We start from the raw sequence: 20,143 nt of genomic DNA, 5'->3' as shown, positions 1-20,143 counted from the left end.
ATGAGAAAGCTTTTCCGGTCGCTGGCTGTAGGGGTTAAATCACTATACTGTGCTCTCTCTGTGGAGCACAGCTTATTGGGTTGTCAGCAAGCTTGTCACACTGTCCTCCACTCTTAATAGCTAGATGTCACTGAACAGGGACTTGCGATGTTGGTCTTAATGTCGGAGTGATGGAGAAGGAGATTTATTGGAGGAAGGAAGTAGACATGGAGGCACACAGATAGACAGGTGGCAGATGGATAGATATGTGTTCGCTGTGTTTATCATAGCCACCACAGCGTGATGTGTGGCAGCCAAGTATTGGTTCAATGGTGGGAGTGCCACAGGCAGTGTGCCTAGTAAACACTCCCTTAATTGACCTGCTCTCAGCTAACAGGGTGTGATGCACAGACACACGCACACACCCACTCACACACACAAAGACGCAGATATAAGCACTGTGACACAAAAGGAAATAATTTTAAGATTAATATCTGCTTAACTGTAACACATGGTATGGCCAAACTCATGATTATTAAGACTGGACAAATGTTTTTAATTTGGCTTATACCGACTATAGGTGAAGAATAAAGGACAAAACAAGCAAGCCTACTAACTACAGAAGGTCCCTGCTTGCTACAGGAGCTTATGGTTTAACAGTTGCTATGGTAACCATCAAAGAAGGGCTAGCAGAGCTTGATGGGAACAGTCTCCACGATGGGAGCATCTTTCTGTGACCTGTAGTACCTGGTGTGTATTAATGCTCAAAAACATGAACACCCCCCCCCCCCCCCCCCCCCCCCCCCCCAAAAAAAAAAAATCATAGCAGATTTCTCTTGTGATTTTTATCTCTGTTATTTTTGCTTGTTTCATCAGTAATCTGTATTGGCCACCACATTCCACTTCTTTCTGCTTTAAGCTACATTACTGTGTCATCACCAGAGTGAAGACCATTTCCTGCGCTCTTGTTTTGCAGACTTGTTGAGATAGCGGCATGTTACTTTCCAGAGCTTGCAATTGCTCTTAAAGGTTAGCTCTGAGTTTGTTTCATTTTTTTGAGAAGTAAAAATAAAAGAGAACACAGAGTAAACAAATACCAGGAAGAAATAGATTTTTTTTCCTTGGTCTTTTTAGTTGGTATCAAAGCTCTCGGTAGCACACTGACAGGTTTAGCACCTTTAGCAAGTCTGGGTTCATTAAGAGTTTTCTTATAGTACTTTACTTTTCCCACATGTGTTTTTCCCACAGTTTTCTATGTCTGTGGTTTTCCTAGACTAGCTATTCGGCTTTTTTTTCCTCCCTACTGACAAATTCATCAAGTCTGGCTGTCTTTATTTCACTCTCCAATGCTCTTCCTCTAACACATATACACACACAAACACACAAACATGGTGTCATTGTTATTGTTTTTTTTCTCTCTTGCTCTCAAAAATGCCCTTTTTTGTTGATTTTTCTTCTCCTCTGACATTTAAAGGGGTGCTGTATCAAAGCACTGGAGTACCTCTTGCCCCGCAATAGTATTTTTGAAAGCTACGCTGAACGGCTTGGTCAAGATTAATTTTGATGTCAAGGGCCAGTAGCTATAATCTTTTAAAGCTTTAATGTTGATATATAGTTGCCTTATCTGTAGCCCAGGGGGCAAAATGTGCTCTCTGATTCTGGGAGGTCTAGATGCCCGTGCTTGGACATGGACTGAAAATTCTCTGTGTGCTTTGAACTTAGATTAAGAGTATCACAAAAGAGTAAGCTTGTGTCCTTTGACCCTTGGACATGAGTGTATTTACTTGTTAGTGAGTCATTTATTATTCATGCAGCATCTTCAGTCATTCCGCTTATATTTTGTCAGTGACCAGAACTTGTGCTATTGCTTTTCAGGCTGCTTTAACCCATCATCTTCACCTATTTCCCGACTTCTTCGCAGCCTCTGCGAAGGCTGTGGCAACATATTCTCCGCCGGCTCCCACAGCTTCTTATTTAGATCTGCTTGCAATCCAATTTTGAGGCCAAAACTTGCTCAAGAAAAAAGAAAAGATAAGAAAGGCTTACAATATGGAATGTGTATAGTGCTGTCGGTGAACATAATGCCAACAGCTATTGTACACGGTTGTCGCAGCATGACGCAAGTGTAGTGTGACAGTAGGAGCTACTTAAATGTTGCCTGTAGAAAAATAATCTTTGTGAATAGCTTCCCAGAGCAATCTCAGCAGGAGAAATGTTTTGTCTGCCTCTTCCTTTTGCAGCAAATAAAACATGAGCAGTGTGATTTGAGTAATTCCAGATGTAGTACAATAGAAAACTACACAGCCTTGTGTTTATATATTTGCATTTTTTTTTCTGTCATGTGTATGTGAGAGATGCCCTGTTTGTCTGCATTTTGTTTGTGTGTACGTGAGTGGGTTGTGCCACATGTATCTCTTGTACTCAAGTGCGGGCCACACTCAATGTGACTAAACAATGAGTTCAGCCGACTGAGGACTGGGGAGCCGACCTTGTTAATAACCCAGATAAACAAACACGCAGATGAGCCACAGCAGTGAAACAATGACAACACAATAGGCAGTGTTTCATCAGTGGCAGACAGAGAGGATAATTACGGCTACCCTCCTACTCCCTCTTTGCCTCTTAAACATTCTCTTCTTCATCTCGTCTTCTCTTCTCACACCTCCTTTCGTGCCTCTTTTATCTCTTCCGCTCTTTCTTCTTTCTTTCTTATTTGCTTCATTGATTTCTTTCTTTCTTTTGTATTTTTTTGTCTGTAATTCTTTCCTTGACATTACAGCTCTTCTTGACTTCTTACCTCAGCTATAATTAGATCAATTTGTTGTCACTGAGAGGGAGAGGATGGGGAAGAGGGTTAGTGATTAGTGTTAAGCTGCCAAAGGTGTTCCCCACTCAGATCTGAGTGTTACTTCCCCTTCCTCATTCTCTCAGTTTGCCCCCTCGCATCAGGCACACATTCCACACGCATGTTCATTAATACGAGCTTGTACGACAGAGTCATCTTTGCCAGGTGAGGATTTAATTGCCAAAGTCGGTGAAGTGAAACATTGGGGCCAGGGCAGGAGTATTAGTTGTAACCAACTTCGTGAAACTCCGCGTAATGGATTAGGAGATCCGAGCAGAGTAGGTCTGTTTTTAGTGGCTCAGATGTGTCCTATAAATAGTGTTGTTATTTGAAGAAAGGTTGTAGGATCACAAAGACAAACTTTTATTCGACTTTTAGATTCTTGTCCTACTTTCCCAAGTTTCGCCATCTGCTTTGGGGACTGTGCTCACAAGAGGTAGAGTGCATCTCAGTCTGAGAGGGTCTCTTGTGAACATACTACTACCACCAATACTAATATGGCTATTTCCACTGAGAATAGCAATGTTACGCATGCAAACACATTTTTTAAAATTGTTTATTACTGTACGTCCCCCTTATTTCTCTGTATTCCCAGAAAAATATCAGTCAGGCTCAATCAAGCTCTTTTGCTAGATTTGAAGTAGGTACAATAGGAGGTGAAGCACCTACTACTGTATTTTCAAACTGACATACCAAAAGAAAAAATATTTTCTCTTTTCAGGCAGAAAGTCTGAATTAGCCTAACCAATTTCCATATCATATATTACTGGATTCAGCACAGTGAGACCTTTCCAGCAAATCCTGTTTAGTGATTCTGGGACAATCCTACCTAATACAGTTGAAAAGTATATGAGCACATTCATTGCAGATTCTCATTTGAAATTTTCACCTATTGTACTTCTGTGTTTGTAGAGCTCTATTTCATCAACAGATCACAATGTTACGGTTTTTTTTCCCCTATAGAGGAAGCCTCAGTCCACTCTCACACCCATTTTGGAATTTATTTGGCCTTCCATTATGAAATTACATGAGTTCAGGTGTAGCATCTCCCATTTGGCTTAACGTTTCTGGGGGAATATCACAATATCTGTTAACTTTTGAGAACTTTCATTATTTAAGAAAACAAGTTAAAACATCTAAAAAGCTATTGTTGCAATGATATTGGTATCTTAAAATGCTGTAGTTTATACATGTAGCATACACATACCTCCACCACTAATCTTGTGTTATACCAAAAGTGTGTTATGTATGCATTGCTGAAGCTATTCCACAAGGACTGGTGGTCCAATCCATAAAGGCTTGACCATTTAGGGGGAGAGGTCAGCCGCAAGGAGGTTTAGGAGAATAACATTGTTGTTTTTTTAAAGAAAGAGTTGAGAAGGAAGTGTTGCCAGACTCAGTCTATGTGCTGGTGGGAGAGAAATGATGAAATTGATGGATGGCATATATAAAAAAATAACTTGTATAATTTTCCCAATTTCTGTCTCACTGCTCTTGTGAAGCTCTGTCAGCCCTTTATTGGAGACCTTTTACAGCTGTGGAAAATGTAAAAAAGGCTAAGCTGCCGAGTTCTATTAAAGCTGCCAGATACTGTCTGAATCATTCAAGAGCCCTCCAACATGCTCTCTTGTTCTCGTCGTCTAAAGTTTCCTCTCCCCAAATGAAGCTTCGACAGAAAGCTTCTGTTAAGACCTCCCACTGAAAAACTTGTTGGTGTTAAAGGAAGGACACGGACAAGCACAGATCAGGGAGGCCTATTGCTCCCCGCTGCAGCAGTCACACTAGGAGGGCTCTGAAATCTGGGCTGGACCTGCTGGGAACTTGCAACCTTTCCCTTCATGTCTTCAATATCGCTCTTTCTTTGTTCTTTTTACTTAACAATTTTTGTGCCTCTCCCTTATATCAGAGAAGAAGGAGCCCTCTCTACAACCGAGGAAGAAGTAGTATTTGATATAGCTCGACTCTCTACCCACTTAACAAAATGGCACAGCTGCCTCTTCACCATGAGTCTCCCAATGAGGGCTGAAAACTTTGAATTGCTTAATCTTAGGAAAAACGCGGTGTATAGAATGAGGCTTGTATTTTCTCAGCCTTGTGCAAAAAATGTTCATATGGCAATGTAATGTGACAGTTGTGCAACAAAGGTGGGCTGAGATACTGTATGTGGCTAATAGTTTTTATGTAAGCAGTATTACAATTTTAGAGTAGGAGGAAAAGAGTGGTTTTCACAGCTGAAAAACAACATAAAGATTATTGGAAATCTCTAGGTAGGGGGGTGCTTAAAAGGATAATGAATAATAAAATAACCCCCTGAGTTTCAGTCTGACATTTCTAACTGCCATGCTGTTTTAACCATGCACATCCCCCTATCCAGCTGACGACCTGCTCATCACAAAACATTATAAGGAAAACAACTTATATCCACAAGAGGTTGTAAGCTATTAGATATCAGCACTGATAAAACTGTTCATTCCTGCACGCTGCCTTAAAAACCAATCATTATTTAACTAAACAGTCCATGTATCTGGATGTGATGACCTTTCAGTTGAACTGAACATCGATTCATAAATCATGAATGCCATAAACAGAGCCTTGGATTTAATGTTTTATTCAGTGTAAACATTAGATTAATTTATTTATATTTTATTTAACATTTCAGTATAAACATTGCTTATATATATATTTTTTTTTCTGTTTTCCAAACAAAAAGGCTCCTCAAGTTCTCAAGATTAGAGTGAATGTTAGTATTAAGGGATTTATTTTGTTTATTCCACTAACACTAAGCCCGAGTTTTCATTGCATCAAAACTTTTATTATAATGGATTTAACATCGACGTGATGCACCCGCCTCAATGTGCCTTATAAGCGTGTTTGTCTGCGTGTGCACACATTTGTGTGCGTGTGTGTTTATTTTGTTTGCTTTGTGAAGCGGTCTATCCGTATCCTTAAACAATGTGTTTATGCCTGTGAGTTTGCTTTCCTATGTGAGCATGCTTCACTGTGTGTGTGTTTTTGTGCGCGCGTGCGTGCGTGTGTGTGTGGACGATCTGGTATGTCATGCCTTTTGTCCTCTGTGTTTTTCTCTGCGTAGGGTGTGCTGCCCACCCCTTTGCTGTCCCCGTGGCAGGCACAGCACCAGGGCTTGACCCGTACCAGCATGCCCCAGCGCAGACAGAGTGAGTCACTAACACCCTTTGCAGCTATTCTCTGTCCTTCCATAACACAGCATATAGGGTCTGTAAAGTTTAACTTTGTCTCAAGTTAAAGCCTTCTAATCTACCGAGTCTTGTTTCCAGTTAGTAGAAGGGATTTTTTTTTTCCCTCACGATGTTCCAGAGCTGTTTGTGGTCTGTCTGCTTTTAGATTAATATGGGACAAGATTAGAAACAGGACAAATAGCTGTTTCTTGTTTGTTTTACTATACATAGTCTGACTTTTGGTCCTTTACAATTAATCCTCTGGCATCCTCTTCCATTGCTTCCCCTGTATGACTTATTTTCTCCTTTTTTAGTTCTATTCAGTCAGAAATAATATCATTTATTGTCTTTTTTTAAAACCCGTAGAGACCTGTATTTTAAGTCCGAGTTCTTGTACTCATTCTACAGGAATGCTGTAAAAATATGCAGGAAAGAGAAATAAGAAATAACACACATAACATTGTCTTTGCCTTTGACAGTAAAGTTTGACTATAGAGAAAGAGAAGACTATAGAAACAATGGCAGCCTGGTCACAACAACCTCACCTATCTCAGTAGCTGTCACATGGCTTTTGTATTATGCAGTGCTGACAAGCTAGCAAGTAGAGGAGGCAGATAAAGAGAATGACAATGGGTAAATAGACTTCAGAAAATGCACATATGTGAGTGTGAAGAGCACAAAATGGAAAAAACAAAACAAAGAAAAGAACCCACGCTGTGTTTCTTTGATCTACCTCAGTGGGACTTAGCTTTGTATCAAGAGGGAAAAAAGTGACACAGGTATATTTTCTGGCATGTTTCAAATTATTACAAAATCACATTTTGACAGCTGTGTCCTTATGCCCCAGCCTTCAGTCAAAGTGCATTTTCTCCAACCAGTAAATTGCGTGGTCTAATTAAACAAAACAGCATCAAACAAAGGCGAAAAGGAAAAAAAAGGCTATGCACAGTTGAAGAAAAAAAGTAGGAGGATAGTGGTCATGACTTTTAAACCTACTGGAATATAATTGGTAGGCTGATGTATTTAAATATAACAATGAGACACTGAAAATGGAATGAATAAAAAGTGTATTTTTATTTTACTGGATAAACCACTAATGCTCTGACCCCCCTCAGGGAGCCCTGGCTGTAAACAAAGCAGCAAAGAGTTCCTGCCAGTAGTAATGGTCTTAAGAATAGGAAAAAAGAGAAGTGGTGCGAATGAAAGAAGGTTATAGTAAATGAATTAAATTGGTTTGTGGAACTAATGTGTGACCTTCTCTTGGGCTTTGTTCTAATTCTAAATAGCACAATAAATATGTGCCTTAGATGTCGGTAACCCTCTCTTTCTCTTTCTCCCGAATCTCATTTCATCCTGTCTTCTAATCCGTTAACCCCGCTCTCTCTCCTCATCTCTGTACTCTTGTCTGTTAAAAGTCTGAAAATGAATCTCTCACAGTGTTTCTTCTATACCTTTGCCTCCTCACACATAATGCCTATGCAAGGAGTGGAGCACCTAGTGCAGTACTTCACTGACACAGCGTGGTACAGTAATCCTCTCTTTAACATGAAATGGACGTGCTGCCCACCCCCTGCTCGCTGGGCTGCTGTCTTGTGACACATGGCATGACAGAAGCATGTCTTTGTAATTCTGCGTTTGCATGATTAGCGTTTGGGTTTCAGTTTTGACTTCTTTCTATGCCTGCTTTTATTAATGGATATAAATTTGGGATCACAGAGTTGTCACAGTTTTTTGAGTCTTCTGTCATATTTTACAAATTTATTACGGCAATATTTTTTGTTCTTTTGCTTTTATTGTTTGTCTTTTAGTTAATTCCATTCTATAATTTAACTATATAAGAACTGTTGTGCATGCTTTGGCTAATCTTTCTGTGTGGATTGGTTTTTCTATATTTTATTCACTCATTAGGTGCTCACTTTGATGGATGAAGGGTATTAAAGGGAGTAAGATTTTCAAATAGCCTCATGTTATTGGATGTGAGTGTATATTTACTGCTGTCCTGAGTAATCACAGTCTTTCTAGCTCCCCTATCAAATGCAGCTACGCAACAAGGCAAATCTAAGTAATCACACATACTCTCAATCTTTCCACAGCTCTTATTTCAACACAATCCACCACCACAAGCGACACATGAAGTCTAATCTTGCTTTAAAATTGAGTGCCACCATATTGACGATCCCATCTGCTTATGTGCAGCAATCACATAGTCTTCCTGCTAAATGGCAATTATTTGCATCCTTTCACTTCACATTCTTGCAGGTTGCTTTTGTTAATAACAAACCATTTCTCGTGACATGTTGAGGGTAGGTGGAGATGATTTTATTGTAGTGGGATGTGAGATCTTCCAGGTGTCACAAATTAACATGATTTTTTTTTTGGTTCCACTGGTGATTTTGTGTAAAAGTGATAGCTATCATTAGTGAGCTGTGATATTTTCTTGGCAGTGCAGTGAACTGCTCAGAGTGATTGCTGCTAATTATTAGTATCTGTAGCAGATAGCTGCAGATGCAAATAATTACTGACTATGACCCAAATGATACAGGATATCTCTACTAGGGAAAGCTGTAAATATATGGGCTCATTACAAAGCTTGCAGTTAGACGTAGAATATGACTGCAGTTCTTACAAACATTTCAGTCTGTATGAAATGTGAAGCACACATTCAGTCAGAAATAGTACAATGCATGTATTCATCTGGTTTTAGTATGTTTTGCTCTGAATGAGTCAGAGGCACAATGGAAATAAGGTCATGTTAATAATGTCACTCACCTTTTTAGATGATGCTTGATTCATATGATAATTACTTTTGTGACATCACTTCTAATTTGTGGATTATGTCTCACACTGAGTCGTGATATACATGAGATATTAAGATGCTGATGGGTTGACTGGTGGACTAATCGGAGCTTATTGTAAGATGCAAAAGAAGCCGAAATTTTTCAGACTTCATAGTGACAGACTTTGAATCTAGAAATATAAAAGCAGCATTTTTTTTAAATGAGCAAACTGAAAACGAAAGGTGAACAAGGGTTTTGTAACAGGCTAGTGGACGTGTTGTGGCAGGGGACCAGGAGATGGAGCTGTGGCCTCAGACATGCTCTCTCACACTTACAATACAAATGACTGATGGTACAAACAGATCCAGCATCCTGACCAGTGCAGCTATATATTCCTGTCCTTTGAGATCCCTTCACTTCTAACTCACAGTGAATATGTTCTGCTGAAACTGAGTTCAGGCTTTTTAGAAGCTTTTGATGGTTCCAGGTGGATTTGGATCCTACAGGCACTGCTCAAAGAAGAGGAGCCAAAAGGCTGGTCTTCTGATTTCTGATTGTAAAAACTGGCAGTACAAACTAAATAGGCTAGAAAGGCTAGAAATGTCTTGAAGCATTTTTATATACGTTTGGTCCTGAACTACTTTGAAAATGTACTTGGATAAGATATCTGCAAGTACAGGAGTAGAATATTGATTTTTTCTTGTTGCATCTGATGCAAGGATCTCAGCTTTTGCTGGACTTCTTATAGATACAGTAACCACTGTCTGGTCCTGTAATCTGCTGCTTATCTGCACCTGTGTTACAGGGTGGTTGCTATAAAAAGGTTATCTTATGTCACTGTTCATCTTTGGTAAAAAAGATGTATTTAGTGAAGCAGTCATGCAGAATAATATATAGAATCTGTTTGCTTTCCCCTGGCTACATCTAAACAAATAAAGCAGGTGATGCGTACATCGTTTGTTACATAGATAAATAAAACACTTAAAATACAAGTTAATTGCACACTGGCTCTGTCAGCTTAGACTGTGTATATAAAAGATAGCTCTAGCTTCTGAGTTTGAATACAACACCATATATGGATGTGACTTAAATCTGCATTCTTTCACATGGCCTGCAGAGGGCGATTCCTACAGGTGTAAAAGGGTCTTTGTCTTCCTTGCTGTGTGATGTCAGTAAACACTTTGCTGATGAGTTTATGTCAGTTGAACTGTTGCAATCACTAGTTTCAAGTCTCCTTTAATAGAGCACCATGTTCGTTTTTTCAAATTATAGTCCCTGTTAGTGTCCAGAAGGGTGATAAAGCAGGGTGTGGGCAAGCTTGCTTTAAATGTAACAAGCTGGTAGAATGTCAGCGTCCTTCCGTTTGATCCAACCTGCGCTTGTTCTGTGTGGTGTCAAATAGCTATAATGACAAAGACGAAACCGCTCAGCACAAGTCTTCAAAACAGATTAGTCCAGCTGGTGATGTCTCCGACTATGTCCATCTTTTATATACAGACTATTGCTTTGAAACAATTCGGTGAAGTCAAAGTAAAATAAGTTTACGTTGAGTCCGTGTCAGAAGCTCTTTTGTTTTTGGACGGGATAATTAGCTCCTCTCATCCAGGTGTGCATGGTTTTGTGCTCATAAACTGGATGTCCCCTATTGGAGGGCAACACCATGGTTGGTATGAATTTTGTGTGGTTCAACAGCTCAGCATGTTCTCACGTAGGCAGCGTGTATTGTAGCTCTCAGTTTGAATATTTTGAAGCTCCACTGCAGCAGTGATTGCAAAATAATTCAAAAGCGTCAGTAGATTTCAGACTCGCACAACAAGGTTATTCTCCTCTGCTGAATCAGGGCTGCCTTTGTGCCTTTTCTTCTTTTTAATGTAGGACTAGTTCAGTGACTGGTAATTGAAACAGGCTGTGATATTGTGAGGGTCACAATTTTCCATGAGGTTCAAAGATACTTGGGGAGGGTATTTATTAATTTATTTTAAACTGTCTACTTCAGAAACATGTTAATAAAACACTGCCTGTTTATCACACACTTAGTGTTCACTTATTGATACACTGTTCCTTTTTCTTTTACCCCACAGCCTCAAATACTACGGCCTTTCAACCCCTGTCTCAACGAGCACCTCCAACAGGGAAAACTAGTAAAAACAACCCCTACCGTGGGCCGCAGTGACCTCACAGGGAGTAAATCAGAGGAAGCAACCCATTTAGATGCTGACCGTCCTCTTAAAGCAGTTGTGGCAGATGCGTCTGGGCCAACAGGCCCTGACAAGCTGAGTCATCTCCCGAACACCAACCTGCACCGCCTGGGTTCTGGGGCTCCACAGGGGATAACTGCCAGGGACAGTCCAGCATCAGCAGCACAGCATGAGAGGAGAGCCCCCGCTGCGATACTGCAGAACTCTGTCACTCCTAGATCTGCTGGTTCGACTTGCCCTCGCATGCTGCAGCCTCCTCGCTTTCACAAGCGCGTTTCTCTCCCTGCACTCAAGCCAGGGGGCACTGGTGGCTTTGGCTCTCTGAAGCCGGGGTGTTCCTTAGGGCCTCTGGCTAACCAAGCGAAGCAGCTGCCGCCTCCATCTAGAGGCCTTCCCTGCTTTAACACTGGACCCCAGGTGCAAGCTCAAAGTCTGTTTTGTACTTCACTGCTTCAGCCTCGCAGGGATCCAAGTTACACCAGTTCCAGCCAGGAGGAGCACAGCCTAAAGGAGCCTAACCAGGGTACACTGAGACCCCGGGTCAACCAAGTTCCCGATCCCTTTGAGTCACTCATGCCTCCCAAAGCCAAAGATTCCCTGAGGACCTGAAATCCATCCATCATAACCTAAAACTGAAATTACTCTGACATTGATAGTCATCTCCTTCGCCTCCTAGCTCATTACTAATATATATGAGACATTCAAGCACTGCCTGTGTCTGCAACATTGTTTTTGGGACTTCTGTACAGTATTGTTTCTAAATTAACCACTTCAACATGATTGATCAAAATGTATTATGTAGCCGGACCTTATTTTCACTACTGTCCACACTTGTGAGATCGAAGGGTTTTGATGAGGAAGTTAGTTTTGCACATGAACATGAAGGCTGCAGATGGAAGAAAAGAGTGTTACCAGTTTTGTTTTCTTTTATAATACCCACTGGCTAATGTCACATTTTAAAGTCCAAGTTCACTTGTTCCTCATACAACTGTGCCCTTTGACACACAGGTGCATTTGGTTTTAAACATAGTGGTGACATGAGTTTGACCTTTGCTGTGTAATAGACAGCCCAGGGGGAAACTGAGGCAAAAAAGAAAGTGGGAAAGAGGCAAGAAAGTGAATGTGAAATGGGGCTAGAGACAGAAAAAAAGAAATTTGTCAAAGTGCTCTGGAGTTGTCGCTTCTGGAATGAGAATATGTGTGTGTAAACGTGTCTGAGTGTGCGCATATGTATTTTTTTTTAAAGATAGAGAGACATAGTGTTGAGAGATGGATTTAAAAAACAGCTCCACGCTGTAGGTGCTCACATCCTTCCAGTTCAGCTCACTACACTTACATCCTGAGTGAATTTTCAAACCGTGCACGTGGCAGCAGAAGGGTTCACAGACCTTTTGTGTAAATGCACTGTGATGGAAATATAGGCACTGAAAAATAACAAAAGGCTGGTGGTGGGGATATAATTAGGAGAAACAGTGTGCAAGTGAGGAATTAGCTTTCATAATGTAGTGGAAAGAAGCAGCATAATAAAGCACTCACACACTTAAGTGTGCTCAGGTACAGTGGAAGCGCACTCATATCTATATGTGCAAACACAGACAAAATACACTGTTATTTCAGGGTTACTTTGTGCAGTTTTAGATGAAAACGACTGAAGAGTAAAATGAGATATGGTGAGAAGGAAATGGTATGTTTAAAAAAAAGCAAAGTTAATATCTGGATAGTAAAATCGTTGCTATAAGACAAAGAACTTTTAAAACACACTGAAAAAGAGTAAACAAAGGGTGATCTGCCCAATTTAAAACGTCAACATGCGGTAGAAGAAAATATCGCAAGTCAAACTCAGGTTGAGAATGGTGAATAAAACTGAATAAAACATAATTTGTGAGTTAATTAAATAACTTAAGAAGAGGGACATTTTTACAATGCACGCTGACTTTCTTGAAACAACTTTTCCTTTAATCGCCCACACGTGGAAACATCAACTAATGGGGATTCATTAGATGTGTGAAGCTGCTGCCTGGAGAAAAAGCGTGCGCGCTGAGCTGCTGTCTTTTTTATTTTTTTCCCTATTCCACCGTCTCTCCTCTCACTCTCTTGCATGTCTCTTTGGGAACATCAAAGGTATTAGCGCAGTATTTTCAGGTGGGGAGCCTTCAGGGCTTTGGTGGTGTTTCTGTGGGAGTTTTGCAGAATTGTGTTTATCGCTGCTTTGCGAAGCCCTTTTGCAGTCAAACGCTCCCGAAATGTCCCTGAATGGAGAGCAGCAGTGTGTTAAAAAGGCCTTCTGACAGCAGCTCTGCTCTCTCCTCTGTCACGCCGCGTGACCGCTTGGTGTACGCCTCTGGCAGTGTCCGGTCTACTGCGTCCAATAATGCACCCTACAAAGACAGAGTGAGACAGAGGGGGAGAGAGAGACACACACACACATTGCACACACGCACGAGTTGTATAGACGCACATGTACAGGAACTTTGACAGAACTCGAAGAGACGCGAAACTCAGAAGAGACGCGGACATCATTTCACACTTTCCAACAGTCGCACAAGTGCACCTACAGGCCAGCACTCTTTGAGTTCTTTAACAAAGTGCATGAAAGTGTATCTGTGTTGTTTTGGAAGTGCTCACAAAATGAGGTCTCCAAGTAAACACTCATCTGTTTGCCTGCTGTAGCCATAAAAAAGATGCCCATCTCTAGATTACCCTGGAAATGGATAGAGGCTTGTGTTTGTTTGTGATTGAGGATCCATGTGGCTGATAATACATGTTTACCTGTTGGATGGCTCAACATTGTGCCAAGCCAGCCAAGCAGTCAGCAGTGCTCTGTGAAGCCAAGAAAAGCCCATTTCTTATAATGAAAATGGAAACGCGGACAGGAAGACCCACCCAGAGTGTAAGATAGGTGCCCAGCAAGAGACAAAGAAAAGCTGAAAACAATTTATAAAAGTAGTGAAGGTGCTAATGATCAACACAAGCCCTTTCTGGCAGACTTGTCTGTAAAATGTCACGAAGGACAGAATGCATACAATCTTTGTCTGCACTGTGGTCTAGAGAATAGCCCGCGCCCCTCAGCTGTGTCATTCACTGCTAAGTAATGCCAAACAGGAAATCAATGTTGCCTGCTGTGTGTATTTGTATGTGTGTATTTATGTGTGCGTATCTCCAGACACCTCTGGCTGCCAGTGTTTCGCTCTTGGAGGAAAGAGTGTGTGTGTGCGTGTGTGTAAGAGAGAGAGAGAGACACAGACAGAGAGAGATCCATCAGCCCAGGCCAAACGCAAAGCCATGCCAGGGAAAACAGGGCAGTACCATGCCTCTCTGTGCTGTATTCCCAAGCTCCAAATCAATGTCCTTGTTCAGTTTAGCAGTCAAGCAAATCTCTCTTGCCTGCTATGCTTTAACAAAACAGGGCTAAAAACTCTAGTAACTTGGATCAGTCCTAATGCGGGAACTTGATTCGCTTTATTTTTCAGAGAGGACGCACAAATTATAAAGCTGCATTGCACAAGAGGGGAAAAAAGATATATTTTCTGCATTATTATTCTGAATGATAGAGGAATGCAACTTTTTGAGTACACATCTGTCTATCAAGCAAAATGAATAAAAAAATGCGCATCAACTTTTAAACATTACTTTCAAACAGGATGCTAATTCAGTAAAGCAAACACAGAGAAAAAAGATGGCTATTTACAGCTCAGGCTTCATATAATGGCTTTTTTTTTTGGAAGGGCATTTAAGCACCTTTAGCTAATTGTTTTGATTCATTCACCACATTTTTCTATTTATTTTTTTCTTTTTAAAGAAATATTTAATAAGACCAATATTCTGTTGAGTTACAAATTTGCTATGTTACCTTCTTAAAGAATAAGATGTTGGCAATTACAACTGGTTTTTTTTCTGGCTGTCATTGGCCAAAAAGAAAACAAAATAAACGAGAATCTGACAAGTTAATGCAAGTTTAAAATGATTATCAGGAACAGATGTTCCTTTAGCAACCACTCTCATCTCTGATGACGTTTTTAAAGTAAAAGCTTGAATCTTGAAAGATGCAGGTTACTGTTTCTTCAGCAGCTGTATGCTGTAATACTTGACTTGTGGTTTTGTGACACGGTGTGATGTGCTGATGTACGTTTTAGAGCAGATTCGCCATTCAAGTGTTACTTGTCAGCTGAATCACCAGCTAGAAGTTTACAGTGTAAGCAGATAAAGCGCCACAGTGTAGCGGTTCATATTCCCATAATATTCAAGGTCACGGTATTTATCACTACATATTCTCCTTCATCAGCTGCTCGCAGCTCTTATGCACTGTCTCAAGTATACTGTGCAATACTGTTTGGAGCAAAAAGAAGGCGTGCTAAACTGTACTTGTAGCAATCTTTTTGGGGATAATTTATCTGAATTTAAGGAGCCACACCTCATACACTCCCTATCCAGTTTTCTATGCTCTTGTGACTACAGGCTATTTGTTTTCATCTTCGTGCCCCCACCCTTCAATTCCTTCACCTCTCATTAGTACATGTGGATCTGCCTGGCCCAGGAGCCTCCGGTAGCCCCCTCTGAAACCTTTCCCAAATCTCTGCCTCAATTCATGCTTACTCTATCTGCCATTACCTACTAGAAAAATGCTTTCAAATCTAAAGAGGATGTGGTACCAGCTATTGAAATGCAAATTATTAAAAAAAAAAATCAGACATTTTAAAAATTCTAATTTGAAGCACTTAACATTACATTAGTTCTTAATGCTGAATGACAATTAAACTGTATTAGGGGCGATACTTGTTTTAGACAAAATCTATTTTACTTTGTTTTACACTCTCTTCTCTCCCTGTTTGTTTCTATTTGCAAAGTCATATTTTTCTAGGAAGACTTGTGAGACAGCAATAAAGTTTGAACCAAATAAGCTGAGGAGGGTGTTTTGGCTAATTTTCGATTTGTGTCCTGTTATGTTTTGGTTCTTTAATATTTGTAATATGTTTTTCGCATGTCACCAACAAAGCTGCCGATCTCAGTTTAAGATAAAACTGAAGCCTCATTCTTATTTTGGTCTTCTTGTTTTTCATGTCTGCTGGTTGTTTTACTGTGGAAATAAATTATGCTTAAAAACCAAATGTGCTTTTTAGTAATGCTTTTTAAAATTAATGTTAAATTTGTGGGAATAAAACAAAAAAATAATGGGGAAAAAACTCCAAACAATAGATGTAACTTATGTTCATTTTGAGATAGGAATTGTGAGAGGAAGATAGACAAACATAGACTTGGATATTACTTTACAGTATGTTATCACTGAGAAGAAATTCCTCCCTGTCAAATTAAACTAAGTAGCATCTCTATTCATTACAAACCATGCAGCCTCTGGACACCTTGCATATAGTCCACTTAATAATGAGGTTACATGCTTCAGAGATGATGGGTGGGTAACAGACTGCCAAGCGCAAGAAGTAGCGTAACACTGTCATTAACTTGGAAAAGTGGGAGATGGAGTGCAAAAGGTTTTCCCTTGAAAGGAAGCTAAGTGCTTTCATCATAGACTGTCAAATCTATGCTTAAAACTTTGTTGTCATATTGCATACGGCAGGTTACTCCTCAGAGAACAGAGGTTCAGTGGAGTAATTATACCGAGGGAATTTAAGTGTGAAGGAATGTTGAAAAATACAATCTAATCCCCAAATTCACCCTGACGTTCCTAACGCCGTAGTTAATACACAGATTAACAAAATCAGTGCAGAAGAGGCAGACCTGTTCAGAGTGTCTCACTGAACATACCTCCTTGCACGCTCATACAGTAAGTAGAGCACACTAAGTAGAGCAGGTATGCACGGAGCATGAATTTCGAATGTTAAAAATAAAACGCATCAGGTTGTGGACTTAGCAGAAATGATGATGTGACATCTAAACATCTAGTCATAACAGACTACATTTTTTGATCCCTGTACTTTTACTGCCTGAAAATTGTTTGGTCCCTTCCTTTACACTGCACAACCATGACGGCAATGATTGAGGCTGACAGGTCTATAACATTCCACACTGAGTCTCATGGCAGCAACTCAATGCATTTAGGCATGTAGACATAGTCAAGATGACCTGCTGGAGTTCAAACCAGGTATCAGAATAGAGACAAAGGTCATGTAAGTGGCTTTAAATGTTTGTGGTTGGTTTGCCTGATGGGCTGGTCTGAATGTTTCAGAAACAGCTGATGCTTCTAGTGTTTACAGAGACTGATCTGAAAAAGAGAAAATATCCCGTGAGCAGCAGTTCTGTGGGTGAATGTGCCATGTTGATGTCAGAGGTTAGAGGAGAATAGCTAGACTGCTTCAAGCTGATAGTAAAGCAACTGTAATTCAAATAACCGTTATTACATCCTAGGTGTGCAGAAGAGCATCTCTCAACAGACAGCAGATTGAACCATGAAGCAGATGGCCCACAGCAGCAGAAGACCACACAGAAGACCAAAGATATAGCGTAGGTGGGGCGGCCAAGAAACTAAAAATGGGTCAAACAAAGTGCGATGCATCGCTGGGAAGTAGTCAAATATGTTAGATTTGAATGCAACTTTTCCAACTCTCTTGCTAAGTAAATACAATAAGAATGAAAGGAGTCTGTTCTTATGGTCTCATGTGATTCTTTTTTTAGTCTTTACATACTCCTGTATTCTCTGTTATCTGAGGCATTTTTCTTCCTTTGAATCTCAGTGGAGATTCAAATATAGATATATCCAAAGATTGGCATACCTTTTTTCAGCTGTAAGTTTAAGCAGTTTTTAGCCAATTACTGCACACACACACACACTGTCACCTCACACCATATTTTCTCCTGTGCGAAAGTGAAAAAAGTAAATAAACTGATCCCCCTGCTAAATTTGTAAGTTTCAAAGAGTTGTTTCATTTTAATGGCGAGAGGGAGAGCCATGCAAATCAATTTAGAACTTTTATGTGTTTTTATGGATTTTTGATTGATAGTCTGTCTCTCGATTAAAATGAAACTGCTATAAAAATTAGAGACTCTTCATTTATGTATGACTTACAAATTCAGCAGGAGACCAAATAATTTTTCACTCCACTGTGGCTTTCCATCATATTCACTAAATATTATAAATAATATAATATTCACTAAAATCTAAAATGAAAAGTTCTTGATATTTGGCAACTTGTAAATTTTGCTGATGGGCATAGCACTTATTTTCAATCTTTTCTAGGGGGTGCCATCATTTTTGTCAAGGCCAACATAAATTCGTTTTTTTTTTTTCTTCTCTTGAATCACAATTCAAAAGCAACATCTGAGATTTTCATTGGTTAATTTTCAGTAAATGTTTATTTATTCTTACTTTTGTCAAGTTTTTCTTTCTTTAACGGAAGGACACAGTATCAACAATTTCTGTAGCTGTCTTCTATTGATCTCATTGCACTGAGCTACCAGGTGCTTCTTGGTCAGTGTGGATGTTGACTTTCTACTACTAGCCTGTGGGTCCTTACTGGATGCATTAATGATCAGCTGACCTAACAAAGTAGCCAAGGAGTGCATGTATATCTGTTGATCACAGGCAGATAGCACAGTTTTCACCACAGTATCACACTGGACGTTAATGACTCCACAGAAATCATCTGTGCAAAAATGCTCCCCAAGAGCGCGAGAGGATAACCTATATCTAACGCCCACCTTCAAATCGGGGATCTATTCAAACGTTTACTTTTTCTTTCAAATAAAGTCAGATCAGCTAAAAATATAATTAATAAAAAAAATTGCTCCAGACACATGTTGCTTATATTTATGCATTCCAACAAGCTTGCCTTCCAGCATGCAACTTCAGAGACTTTGGTAAGAGATAATGATATTTGCACTGTGCTCTCTGCTGGTTAGACTTTAATCATAGCAGCTGTGGGCTCAAACTGCTCTTCCTGACTTTGCTGCTTAAGATGTCGTCTGCTGAAATCACAGCTTCTCTTCATCACCTGCCTGTTGTGTCTTGATGTGTTGGCTCTGCTGTGTGTTGTGGGTCTGCTGCCTGCTGTGTTGCTCTGCTTGTTGTTGATCTGTAAGCTTCTACTAGGCTATGTTTTGCAACTGGATTAACCCCTATGCAATGTTTGTGTTGGTTTGTATTTTGAATGAACTCCCTGTACGGGCTGAACTGTGCTATGAATAGACAAGCAGGGTATTCATGATTTACACTTCAGGTGTTGTGGGCTGAATTGATTTTAAGCTGTATTTACACTTCACTTTCATTGTTGATTATTATTTGAGCCAGGGAGAGGCTTTCCTCTTACTCATTGCAATCTTGGTAAAAGATAATTATGGAAATTAGCTTTCCTGATTTTCACCTTAAACACAGCTGACTAACACGATTGTTTCTTGTGATCTTAGCCTCATGGCAAACTTAACAAACTTTGGTCATCCACAAGTTCCCAGTCCCCTTCATCGCTGCATACTTAATATTACCTAAAGAATATTTTTACACATATTAACTTTTTTTTTTGTCCTAGCTTCCTTTTTTCTTCTGAGCTGCTGATTAACATTTAAGGCTGTTGCACTCATTGCCAACCTTGAGTTCAGTCTGTCTGCTGCACTGTATATTAATTTGCATATCATTGCTTTCAAATGTCATGTTAGTGGCTGCTCAAAGCTCATATTTATCAGTTTAAATTACTAGTCAAGATTTTCTGCTGCACAGCTTACAAGCATTACATGATATTGTATATACACCATAACTTTCTGTCTGATGTGCCTTGCAGGATAATGACCTCATAGTGGGTAGTACCTGACCTAAACATAGTCAAGTTAATAAGGACTGTCATGCATTAGTGGGGGGTAGTGTTTTTGTCATTATGCTCCAGTCTCCATTTTTTGAGCTGTGCTAATTAAAAGAAATGAATTAAAACTCCCCTTTTTTTCTTTGTTTTTCTTTTTTTTTAACAACAGTTGACAGTAAACAATGTCTCTATGTTTGCGTTAAGGTTCGAGCAATTATGATTTGCTGTTTGGACACAGTTAATGTCACAGGACAGGAGCAAGGCAGCAGTGGGAGAGGAGAATGGGAAATAGCCTGGGAGAAAGCTGGCCAGGTGTTATACATTTTGGGCCATCCTCTGAATCTTCACCCAGGAAAAGATGTCTGTGCAAGTGAATGAGGCCATCATTATGCTAAAAAATGAACCC

At 40.0% G+C, this 20,143-nt stretch overlaps 1 protein-coding gene across 3 annotated transcripts in view; it reads left to right on the top strand.

Moving 5' to 3' along the window:
• Positions 1–16,093, top strand: part of ccser2a (coiled-coil serine-rich protein 2a) — a 49,744-nt gene extending 33,651 nt beyond the window's left edge. The window contains exons 10-12 of one of the 3 annotated variants that reach the window (XM_063491032.1): positions 5,916–6,000; positions 7,505–7,544; positions 10,880–11,041. In XM_063491032.1, the coding sequence (XP_063347102.1) occupies positions 5,916–6,000; positions 7,505–7,544; positions 10,880–10,940 (186 nt within the window). In that variant the 3' untranslated portion in view covers positions 10,941–11,041. Of the gene's footprint in view, positions 1–5,915; positions 6,001–7,504; positions 7,545–10,879 lie in introns of all 3 variants that reach the window. The other 2 variants (XM_063491033.1, XM_063491030.1) reach the window with 2 other exon arrangements.
• The last annotated feature ends 4,050 nt before the right edge of the window (positions 16,094–20,143 follow it).

This window comes from Pelmatolapia mariae, linkage group LG13, assembly GCF_036321145.2.
Source record: "Pelmatolapia mariae isolate MD_Pm_ZW linkage group LG13, Pm_UMD_F_2, whole genome shotgun sequence".
In the NCBI taxonomy this organism is placed as follows: Eukaryota; Metazoa; Chordata; class Actinopteri; order Cichliformes; family Cichlidae; genus Pelmatolapia; species Pelmatolapia mariae.
This window is presented reverse-complemented; position numbering and strand designations above follow the sequence as displayed.